Source organism: Trichosurus vulpecula, chromosome 6 (assembly GCF_011100635.1).
Source record: "Trichosurus vulpecula isolate mTriVul1 chromosome 6, mTriVul1.pri, whole genome shotgun sequence".
Classification (NCBI taxonomy): Eukaryota; Metazoa; Chordata; class Mammalia; order Diprotodontia; family Phalangeridae; genus Trichosurus; species Trichosurus vulpecula.
Genome location: NC_050578.1, coordinates 260,277,937 through 260,291,005, shown reverse-complemented (window position 1 = coordinate 260,291,005; position 13,069 = coordinate 260,277,937). Strand labels below are relative to the sequence as shown.

The 13,069-nt window shown below is 37.8% G+C and overlaps 1 protein-coding gene across 1 annotated transcript; it reads left to right on the top strand.

Annotated features, from left to right (window-relative positions):
• The first annotated feature begins 872 nt into the window (after positions 1 to 872).
• LOC118854985 (vomeronasal type-1 receptor 3-like) lies at positions 873 to 1,868 on the top strand. The gene has a single exon (XM_036765141.1). The coding sequence runs from the start codon at positions 873 to 875 to the stop codon at positions 1,866 to 1,868; it is 996 nt and encodes a 331-aa protein (XP_036621036.1).
• Positions 1,869 to 13,069: the final 11,201 nt, after the last annotated feature.

Sequence of the window (13,069 nt, the reverse complement as noted above, 5' to 3'; positions counted from 1 at the left end):
TGTGTATAATACATACACATATGTGTACATATGTGTATATAACATATACACACTCTATGTATATATTGTACACATAGGTGTAATATATCTCCCCATACACACTGACAGACAAATATACATATATATGTATATATGTGTGTGTATGTATATATATAATATATATATATATATTTATATATATGTTTGTGTGTGTGTATATATATGGGGAGAGAGATATATCTCCCCCACATACACACACACATATACACATACACCTATGAGTACATAAGAAAAATGGCAAGCAACAAGAGAATTCATTGTTTGTCAATGTCTGCAATATTGTGTCAACAGAGGAGAAAGATTACCTCATGAACTATTTGAAATTTTATGTTATATCCCTATCCATGTGCCTCTCATAATGGATCAGGTTCCTTGACATCAAGGACTTAGCACTACTGTATCATCTCCCAACCTCATCCCCAGGACCTTATCCAAAGCTAAAAGCACAAATCACAGAAGAGGGAGAACTAGGATTGGATTAAGAGGGTTCATTTTCAGTTCTTTCTCCAATACTTACTAGTTGCGTGAAACTGTGACAGCCAGGAAGCATCTGGGAGTTTCAGCATCCTTGATTTGACAGTTTTTGAAGTATCTACAATGTGGGTGAAATCATATTTGCATCATTGACTTCCAAGAAGTTCTAGAAGGAAAGTGTTTTCTAAAATGGGTCTATACCTAACTTAACTTGGTAGAATTTTTGCTTCTTAAGGGAAAAATAAGGAAATTGTGGAATCTCATCAGGAAGCTCAGCCTGGGATAGTCAGAATTGCATTTTTTCTTTCCCAGGTCATGTTGGATTGGGGAGCAGTTCTACTAACAAAATCTTCTAAGGAATGAATATCCATTATGAAGCCATCGGGACTGTCTCTCTGATGCAGACCCTAATTGGATTCCTAGGAAACTTTTTCCTCATTTACCATTTCATTTTTCATTTCATCTCTCAAAAGAAGCCCAGATGCATAAACCTAATTTTTATCCAACTATGCTTTGCTAATGCCATTTTTCTTCTTTCTAGGGGAGTCCCCATAGTAATATTTTCTTGGGAGCTCAATAATTTTCTCAGTGATGCTGAGTGTAAAATCATAGCTTATCTACAGAGAGTATGCCGGGGGTTTTCTCTCTGCAGTACCTGCCTCCTTAGTTGCTTCCAGGCTATTGCCATCAGCCCCAGTACCCGATGGTGGGTAGACCTAAAAGTTAAGTCCCCAAAGGCCATCATTCCCTGCTGTGTTTTATGTTGGATCCTCAATCTCTTAATGGATGTTGCTGTTCTTGTGTATACAACTGGACTAAGACAGAATAGCACAAAGATTAAAAGCAGAGACAAACAATGGTTTTGCTCTGTTGACCCATATGCCATGAATTCACTAAAACTTCAACTCTGGAGGTCTTTTTATGATTCTGTGTTTGTGGTTTTAATGGCTGTTACTAGTGGATACATGGTGTTTCTCTTGTACCAACATCACCAGCAAGTCCAGCACATTCATAGCACCAACTCCTCCCCCAGAGTCTCCCCTGAGATTAGAGCTACTAAAGCCATTTTGTTGCTGGTGAGCACCTTTTTCTTCTCCAACTCAGCATGTTCAGTCCTTACTATTTATGCATCTTTTTCTGAAGTACATAGGCCTTGGCTGTTCTATGTCCCAATGACTCTTTCCATGTCTTTTCCTGTAGTCAGTCCTTTTGTGTTGATCAGTAGTGAGACTCATGTCCCTTGGGAATTCTGTTGCTTTCTCCAAGTAATAAAAGGCTCAAGTGCTACATCCAGATCATGCCAAATACACAGAGAACCACAAAACCAAATATTGGGAAGTAGATGGGAAAATTGAAGATCATCTAGACCAATCCATTGGGGCTTCCAGAGCCCAGGATGAAGATTATTTTAAATAAGAAAGATTTTTTACCCTCACCAATAGGCACATGATACATGAGCCATTCAGACAAGGACCACATTACCTTGGAAAGCAAACGATAACTCAATACACACTGAAAAGTGACTACTGTTTCAGGTCAAGATCTTGAAAACCTTTATATATGGCTAAAGACAACAAGCCATTTCCAAAAAGAGCTGAGTGTTGGCTGCAGAATCAACATTCAAACTGCAGTGCTGAGGAAGAATTTTGAGAATCCCTTGAATAGAAAGGAGATCAAATCAGTCAATAATTGAAGAAATTAATTCAGACTGTTCATTGGAAGGACAAATACTGAAGCTTGAATACTTAGGCCACATAATTAGAACACAGGATTTATTGGAAAAGACTCTGATTTTGGAATAAATTAAGGGCAAATGGAAATGGGGATAGCATAGGATGAGATGGATAAAGAGTGTCATGGAATCAATAAACATGAGCTTGGAGGGACTTCAGGAGAAGGACTTGGCATACTCTGGTCCATGTGATCATAAAGAGTCAGCCATGACTGAAGGACTGAACAAAAACAACAAACAGCAGGTTTTATGAGATTGTCCATTTCGTCTAGCCTGATATTAGCACAGAAGGAAATATATCCACATTGATTTGGGCAAAATGCTTTTCACAATATGAATTCATACTCATCTGCTTCTCTGGCTGATTAAACTATATAGCTATAATGCTGGTTATGGATATTTCTATGGTCATAATTCATACTTGCATTTAGAAAAATTTGATAACTTTTTTTCAGAAGAAATAATACTAAATGACATCAACCCAAAACTCTCTGCTTCTCAACTTTGAACAAAAATTAATTTTCTATCTATCTCTTTGAAATGTTATCTTAATAGATCTAATTAATCATTCCAATTTGTCAATATTTGAATCTCTATTTAGTCATACTACATCATAAATGCCTCTCATAATGTAGTGCCACCTTCATACTTAATACATCTTGCATTTGTGCTTCTTTCAAATCCAGTCTGGGATGCTAGCTATATGACTCTCAGCAAGTTACTCACTTGCTGCTTGCCTCAGTTTCTTCAAGTGTAAAACAGAAAAGAAATGGAAAACAGAAATATGAAAAAATAACAGCACTTAAATTGCAGAGTTGTGAGGATCCAATGAAGTGCCATATGTAAAACACTTAGCACAGTGCTTGGAGTATCACAGATGCTATAGAAAGGCTTGTAATCTTCCCTTCCTTCATGAAATTAATTAAAATTCTGCCAGCACAAGTCCCATGCAACACTACCCTAAAGCTCTATCTCAAGGGGAATATAAGTTTTTCATTGAGAATCATGGGTTCACATGACTGAAAAAAGTTTTGGATTCATCTAATTATATTTTCCTCTCTCTCCCAAATCTCTATTGTTGTAAACAATGTTGTGCTGAAAATTTTATCTGATATCTGAATATATCCAAGTTATAATGTGATTTCATTACTCACTGGATAAGCCAGGATGATACTTCTTTACTCTAAAAATATTCGTGTGTAATTCTTCAACTAATTCAGATCCTAATATTGCTACAATTGATGAGTGCCTATAGCCCTAAAATTTATTATTTTGTGAATATTCTTCAATTTTGGAATGAGGAACTCGATGAAGCACTGATGTAGGATATAAATGAATGGAAAGATTGTTATATATTAAAATGCAGAGGGACCTTTCAGATCTGTGGATAAGGGCAGAATTTATGACCAAACAGGGGATAGAAAGGATCCCAGAATGAATAATGGAAAATTTTCATTACAATAAATTAAAAGGTTTTGCACAAACAAAACCAATGCAATGAAGAATAAAAGGAAAGTAGGAAAGTGAGGGAAATTTTACAGGGAATTTTTACAATAAAAGTCTTGTTTTTTTCAGATGTATACAGAATGTAATCAAATTTATAAAAGTGTAGGTCATTCTCCTGATGATAAACGGCCAAAGGATATGAAGAGGCAGTTTGCAGAAGGAGAAAGCAAAGCTATCTATAGTCAAATGAAAAATTCCCTAAAATCACTATTGACTGGAGAAATGCAAAATAAAATAACTGATTTACAACCTCATATCTATCATATTGGCTAAAATGACAAATGAGGGAGTGGATGTGGCAAAATCAGTACACTAATGCAGTATTGATGGGGCTTTATATTGATCCAACCATTCTGGAGAACAATTTAGAATGATGCCTAACAGGCTATGAACTGTGTTTATTCCAGAAATATGGGATATTTAACCCAGAAATAACACTACACACACACACACACACACACACACACACACATGTAGTAACCCAGGATTCTGCCACAAGTACCCCTGTTCCTTGATTCGGAAATAAAATTCAGCAATGAGTACACTGCCACCATAAGCAGAGCAAACGTTCTGCTTTCTTCTCCACCTCTTCTGCAGAGGGTGAGGAGGGTTATGTTTGTGTCTTATTGCTTATTGCCAAGTATAGGGCCAGAGGCCAGAAGCAGATGGTGGACTGTAGCAGCAGCAGCAGCAGCAAAGAAATTTCTGAGGGGATGCCAGAATACAAGTCTATGTCAGCTTTCTATTAGTCAAAAATTTAATTATCATTCTACATGTAATAACACTTTGCTTTTTGCATGACTAGATCACCTAACACATACGTTAAAAACAAAATGAAATGGGTCATAATGCAAAAGCAAGGGGGGAAATATTTATTAGAATGTTCACCCTACCATTTACACAGGGCCAGAATCCTAGTCCTCTCTTCATTTGTGTTCTTCCAACCTTGTGGAGAAGAGGAAATGAAGGCAAATCAGAGGAGTCATGGCACAAGTGTTTTAGTGAGCAATAGACTAGAAAGTTAATGAATACTCTTGCCTTCTGTTACCTCTAACAAGCAAAACAGAGTGAATAGATTGCCTGTGGATATGATGCAGAGAAGCCGTTGGTAGCCACAGAAAGACACATGAAAGAATATTGGATTCTAAACTGGCCTAAAGCCTAAAGTACATTCGGAAGTCTCTTGGAGGACTTAACTACAAAACAGAATTTGAGATGAGTTAGGAAACTCTCTATCCACTACAATCCTCTGCCTCTTCTGGATGATATGTCCTCTTCAGCTTTTCATGACCCTGTAGGCCCCTGGTCCTTCTATCTGTCTGACTGTTCTATTTTCCTCTGAAGATTCCTCATCCATATCATGGCCAATAAAAGCATCCCACAATCCCTTCCTAGGCTTTTTCTTTTCTCTCTGCCATTTCACTTGATCAATACATCGGTTCCCCTAATTTCAATTATGCTGTCTACAAACAGTAACAACAATCGTAATGATAGAAATAATCACTCACATTGGAATAGGATGTTGCAGTTTATAAAGTGATTTCACCACAAAGTTATGCACAAGGGTAGGAAAAGAATTAGGACATTACTATTACTGTGAAAACGAAGACTAAGGTATGTAATTTGCTTGTTTGTGATGTTTTCTTTAATTTTTCTCCCAACATGGAGATATCCTTGGCATGTTCCTAGTACTTTCATGTGTCATTGACAGTAACTCAGCAATTACATTGGCTGAGTCTTTCAGTGCCTGAGATTATATTTGTCCTGAGCTAACTGAAGTGAATTCATCAAGACAAACCATGTTATTTCTTATTATACTTCATTACTTATCTTTCACATTAATTCCCCATTTGCATTTTTGTTCTGTCATTTTTAATGAAAAGGTCCATCCATTTACAAAGAAAAAAATAAACCAATTAAGAAGTTTTGCCTCCTCTGATGGTGTCAATCATCATTGTCCAATCTACTTCAAACAATAGCTTGTTTATTAATTGGATGATACTTTTAGTCCCAATACAGATTTGAAAAGCCCTTTTACCTAATTTTATTGTCACTTGCCAGTCTTGGATCCATTTTCTGCAGGGGGCCTAGATGTCCAAAATTCATTTCCCTTCAGGCACTGTTTTATAAAATATTTTTATTTCTTTAAATATTTCCCAATCACATGTACACGTTTTAATAATCTTTTTTTTATTTTTTATTTTACTTTTTCTAGACTTCAAAACCATGTCTTTCCCCAATTAAACATTTCTTACATTTTTACCTCTCATGTTATATTAATAAGTTACATCCATCCAGGGCCATGGTGAAGTCATTAATATCATCCTAGTAGGTCTCAGTAAAATATTTGAAGTCAAATTCTTTAATTAGGATATCTGGTTGCTCTTGCTTGTTGACCAAACTGTGAACACATGATGTTGTATATGGGTGTGTGTATATATATATATGTGTGTGTGTGTGTGTGTGTGTACATATATATATATACATATATATATATGTCTATATGTATATGTGCATGTGTTCACCCATATAAATACAGTAGGGTCATAGATATATATCCTTAATCATTTCAAGGTGTTTGCCTCCTGTGAATTTCTAGATGTCTCAGTTTCTCACCTTCTATTTATTCTTCCTTGCAGCTTTTCTGAATGGCATGTAAGTTAGATTATGAAAATTATCAAAATTGGATGAAACTTCAAAAAAATAATGATTGCTTGGCCCACCACAAATTTGTTTTTCATAATACAAACTTGGCCTTCACTGCACCAAGGCAATCCCTTTACCTAACTCTAATCAATACAATATCAAATTGAACAAACTAACATTTCCAAACCTTTCTGTCTCTGTCCAAAACTCCCACTGTTCCCTTCTTCCCATCCCGATTAGCTGAAAACCTTTTTTTTTCGCATTTCACTAAAAATATTCCCCAAAACATCCCTCTTCTGCCTCTCCTCAACTCAAATCACTAAAGTGCCTTCCACCAGTACCTTTTCCTTTATCACTGCCCCACATAAAATTGCCCTTCTTGTCAGGGCAAACTGATCTTTGCACAACAATGATGTCATCCCATCCTTTCTTCTCTAGTATATTGACACTTTTATCTTCCTCACTCTCTCATTAATTTTCCATCTCTCCCTCTCTATTGGCTGCCTCTATGTCTCCTGAAAACAAACAAACCAAGTTTCCTGCATTTTGTAAAACCATCCTTTGATCCATTCTTCCTATGTAGCTACTATGCTATATTTCTCCTCCCTTTCATAATTAAACCACAGAAAGTAATTTTCAATCAATGGCACCATTTGTCTTCCTCAAACTCTTTTGTTAATTTTCTGAGGTCTGAGTTCTAGGTTCAACTAAAACTATCCCTTCCTAAATAACTAAAATGTTTTCACCCAGAAATCTAAGGGCCTTTTCTCATTCCCTATCTTGATTTCCTGATACCCTCTGAGACCATCAATCACTCTCTTCTTGATTTAAACTTCTCTCTAGGTTTTCATGTCATTATCTCTTCTGGTTCCCCTCCAATTTTTTTAGCTACTTTTTTTCTCATTCTCCATTCAAGTACTCTCATCCTTGCTTCATTTACTAATGGTGGATCTTCACTCAATCCCACCCCAGAGGAAATGAATAGATGAAAAAAAGGAAATAAAAAATGATATCATTAACAACTTTAAATGAATGGAGAATATGTAACTTAGAAAGGCTGGGGAAAAATTGTGCCTAAGTGATATCTCTATACATTTTTTAAAGTTTTGAATGAAACAAGGTACAGAAGAAAACATAAAGGGAGATTTTACTTGACTGCTTAGTGGAAAGGAAAAAGAAAGAGGGCAGGAAATGAATAGCTAAATAAAAACAAGAAAGAAAAATGAACTAATATGTGAATCTCCCAAAACAAGGTAAAACTGTAAGAAACAGAGATGGGTGATAGACACTAACTAACTGCTCAGGGCATAAGAACAGTTGGAATATGTTTTCCTTACACCTGATAAAGATAAAGTAAATGGAGAAACATAATCTTGGCTTTATGAGGAAAAGGGGAAATAAGCATAATTTTAAATAAATATTAGTAAAATGAAGAAAGTATAAGTCTAACTTTCATAACTTTAAACTTGAATGGGATAAACATTCCAATTAAAGAATAAGAAAAATAAATTAGATTTAAAAAACATAATATTTTGCTTAAAATAAAAGCATATAAGAGAAATAAACACATACACCAAATAAAATTGAATAAATGAAAATAAAATAAAATAAAATATTTATGTGCTCCAAAGTCTTACGTGAATACAAACATAAGTACTGGATCTGTCTGGTCCAACATTACCTAAACATGAAGTATTAAAATTTCACAGAGCAAGCAATTAATAAATACTCTTGATGGATCAGTGTGCCACAAACACTTACTTGTGATCCCACTCCCTTACAGTTCTGCATAGAGGATAATAGGGAATTACATTGAGAAACCTTGATGTTGTGCCATAATGTCCTTGTTTCTCTCAGGTTACTTTGGATCAGATGGAAATTCCTCTGCCCAAGACATCTAAAGAATGAATTTTGTTTATGAAATCCTGAGAATTCTCTATCTCAACCAGATTATTATTGTAAAGCATTTGGAAAAAGGTGGGTGGCACCTGAGGGTTAAAATCAACTCTGATAGGATAACAAGCAAAGGGGGAATGAATATTATAATGAGAGCTGGGCTTATTGTAATGAGAATCTAGGGGACATGGTTCTGATCCCTCAGTCTTGGTAAAAGATCCTTCTCTATACTCAAATCATCCTATATAGGGTAATCTAGACAAAAGGGAAAATCCACTTGTACCCAGACCTGTCTAAGTAAAACACAATGGGCCAGAATCCATCAAGTCACGTAAACTGGAGTTTCTTTATGTTTCAAATAAATCTGAGTTTTCCCAGTAGGATTCCTCTGTCCAATATTTTTTGTCTTTATTAGCCCTGCCCTTCAAAGGCTGACTGAATAACCTACACATGCTGATTTCTAAATGAGAAAAAGGAAGGGGAAAAATATTAGTTCTAATTCAATACTTTGCTATTAATGGAGGAGAGAAATAATCATTTCTCTCACTTATCAATATCCTCCTTAAGCTGTGTCACACAGAATGGAGCACAATATGTCCAATTAGTCCTCATGAGGACATGAGTTGTGCTAGTATTTTGTTTTGTTTTTGTTTTTTCACTGCTTCAATTCTTATTTAGCCTTAATCATTGAATGGTCATTGCCTTAGTCAAACTGAGACCGGTTAAAGACCTTAGCTTAAAAAGTCCACAGTCCTCCACTGCATGCTGGGCCATCTACAGCTGTCAAGATCTAGACCTCCCCACTGGAACCAGGTGACTCCAGAGGAAAAAGTGAACTTGGTGACTTTGCAAAGCCCTCCCTCACTTAAATCCAACTCACTTACATATTATGGAATCACCACCTTGATGTCACAGTCTTCTTTGAAAACAGAGGACAAAAAACAAAAACAAAAATAAAGAGGGCAGAATAGAGTGGGACCCTTACCACCCAATTTCTTGAAGGTAAGTTCATCTTAAGGTAGCACAAGGTAACGTGAAGTCTTTTAGCTCTTGTATCACACACAGCTAAAATGATTAAATCCTCCACTAAAGGTCTCAGAACTTCTTCAGAAAAATGGGTGTGTGGAGCAGCTAGGTGTCTAAGTGGTTAGAGCACTGGCCCTAGAGTCAAGAGGACCTGAGTTCATATTTGGCCTCAGACACTTGACACACTTATTAGCTGTATGATCTTGGGCAAGTCGCTTAACCCCAACAGCCCTGCCTTCCCCTTTCCAAAGAAACAAATAAGAAAGGAAAAATGGGTGTCTTTACATAATTTATTCTTGTGAAGGTGACTATTTTTTTGTGCCTAAGTGAAAGATTTTACATTTTTCCTATAGGACATTATCTTAGTTTGATATTGCCCAAAGCTCTAGGCTGCCACAGGGCTTTTATATCTGAAATCTCTAAGAATTTGCAAGTGATCACTCCTATACTTATGGTATCTCTGAATTTGATAAAATATCTATCATTTTATTTAAACGATTGATTAAAAATTGTCAATTAGCAGACAGAAGGTGGTGCTGTGAAAGCAGGGAATTAGCCAACCTCTCCTACAAATTCTGTGAGATAGCGCTAAAAAAGTGAATCTGAGCAGATTTGAGAGAGCTAGAAGCCACTAGTAGAGTGAGGTGGACAAATGTCACAGCCAGGAGAGTATGCAGGGTCAACAAGATGGATCTGTGGGCTGGGAGAGCACACAGCATGATGCTGCACCAGACTATACCAAAACCGGAGCAGTGGTGGAACCTAGCCAGAGAACCAGGTTGGGAGAGTACTGGGCATCTAAGTCATACCTGAATGAGAGCAGGAGCAGGCCAAGGGCTGAAGTACCAGCTACAGTGGTGACCCCCAGCCCTATCAGCTGATGACGGGAGTCTACTGGCACTACAGGAGACACCAGCACACAGCCTGTGGCCATGAGAGCAACCATTCCCGAGGCTTGCAGTCCACAGTCTGCATGATTGAAACTTGCCTTCTTCAACTTTCAGGGGCCATGATGACCAGGTAAAATAGCTCTCTTCTCTCCTTTCCTCACCCAGAGAATACTGCCCTGGGAGAAACCCTGGAAGAGAGGAGCCACAAGTGAGGCTTCAGTAACCTTTTAATATGAGAAGCTGTGGAGGCCCCCTCTTGGAGTGGTGGAAGGAGATTAGAGCAGGAAGAGAGGTCTCCTAGCAGGCTCCACCTCAGCAGAAGAGCAGGAGTTCCTGAGCCCAGGGGGCGGGGGGGGGGGGGGGTGGAGATAGCAAGTGTCAACACCAAGACCCCAGAGGTGCCTTCACACAGTCAGGGGAAGTGGCAGACACCACCCCCAGACAACTGCTGAGACCACCCATGCCATAGCACAGCCTTTGGGGAAGAGGAAACTTCCAGCAGCCAGGCCACCCCTCCCTCATACCTCACACCTGGAGCTTCAGTGTAATACAGACGAACTCAGAAAGTCATCACCTGGCCTTGGACTTGGCATACCAGCCAGCCCTAGCTCAGCACCAGGTGAGTGGCAACATTATGTAGCCTCTGGCTCACAAAACCAGAGGCCGCAGCACACAAAGCCAGTAATCAGGCCCCCAGTTCCCAGCACAAGAAACTTGAGACAGAGCCCCCCTGGACCCCAGAAGAAGAGATCCACTTTAAAAGCCAGGAAAAAGGCAAACACCATGAAGAAACAATCCAGAAAACCAAAGATTACTGACTTATTATGGGGACAGAGAACATCAAAATACCAATTCAGAAGAGGACAGCATTGATAGTACACCCACATCTGAAACCTCAAAAGGGAAAGTGAATGGGTCTCAAGCCCAAAAAGCATTCCTAGAAGAGCTCAAGGAGGATTTTAAAAACCAAATTAAAGAAGAAGACTGAATATATTATCCTCCTGGAGTATCTTAACAAACATCGGATCAGATATGACCAGATGGGATGGCTACATGCTAGCATGGAAATCTTAATCTTACCACTTTCTCTCACACTTTAAGTGCATGTACATGCATACACACACACACACACACACACACATACACACGTGCACACACACTATGGTGAGTTTTATGCATGTAAATATACTTCATAATTGTGATGACAATATCCAGAATGATAGTTTCTATAGAAGAAATGCAAAGATAGCATCTAGGATTAGTTTAGAAACTATATGCTGTGGCAAGGAGGATCCATCTGGTTTCTTCCTAACGCTGGATCTCACATCTGCTTTGAGACTGCGTGTAAATCTCATCACCATTCCATAATTTACTTTTCTCATCTCTACAACAGAATAGGAATCCTTTCTGTTTCCTTTGCTGGCTGGTTGAGAACTTCAAGTTAAATCATAGAAACTCAAAGAGGGAAGGATCCTAAAGGTTCATCTTTCACACTCATAACAGAGCAGGAATTTCCTCTCTACCAGCCTAAAAATTTCAATCTACCCATCAGGAATTCACTAGTTCTTCACATGAACAAATCTACTTAGAGACAGCTTTGATTGCTAGGATGTTGCTTTCTAAACACTGACATTTTCCCCTATGACATTGCCATTCATTTATCCTAAGTTGTCCCCTTGGGCCTACAAAAAATTGACTTTCCTCCACAGGATTGTCTCAAAATACTTGAAAATCACTACTGAGCTCTTGCTAAATTTTCTCTTGTTCAGAATAAACATCCTCATTTGCTTAAAGGTCTCTCTTACAAACAGATGACAGCTATTCACATTGTTATAATTACACTCTTTTAGGGCATCTCTTTACAGAAATTTATCATCTGATAGTATTTATAATATTCATATATTGCCAATGTATTCTTCTTTCAGCTAAGTGGCACAGTGGATAGAAGGCGGGCCCTGGAGTCAGGAGGACCTGACTTAAAATCCTGCCTAGGACAGTTCCTAGTTTTGTGATTCTGGCCAAGTCACTTCACCCTGTTTTCCCTCTCCTTCCTTTATCTATAAAATGTGCTAGAGAAAGAAATGGCAAACCAGGCCAGCATCTCAGTAAAGATAACCACCAAATGCAGTCTTTTTAAAATAAATTTAGTTTTTATTTTTTGTTTACAACATTCCATCCCACAAGATTTGGGTTCTAAATTTTCTGTCCCTCCCTCTCCTCCCTCCTTCTCCCAAGATGGCGTATAATCCAATGTAGGTTCTATATTGGTTCTTCACATTGAACTTATTTACTTAATAGTCCAGTTACAAGGAAGAATTATAACCAGTGGCATGAATCATGAAAAAAGAGAAATGAAGGAAAAAATGAGCAAATACTTTCCCTCCATCTGCATTCAGACTCCATAATTCTTACTCTGGATGTGCATAACTTTATCCATCACAAGTCTTGGAGAAGCTTTGAACCTTGTATTGATGAGAGCAGTCAAGCCTATCAAAGTTAGTCCTTACCATGGGTCTGTAAACATGGACACAACTGGACAACAAAAAGCAACAATTCATGTAATATCATTTTTGATAAGCAGATCTAGTTGGGTTCACTCCACAGAACACCATACTTCTTGATAGCTATACAGCCTCTTCTCACTTTATAACTTCATTTTGTGTGTCCTTTTTGTATCCACTAGATAGCTCCTTTAGGGGAGGGACTTTCTGTTTTTCTTGTTTGCATCCCCAGCAGTCAGCATAGTGCCTGGCACATTGTTCCATCATACAAGTCATGTCTGAGTCTTACTTGACCCCACAGACCATGTCATGTCAATACTGTCTATGTTTTCTTTTTTTTCACAAAGATATTGGATTTA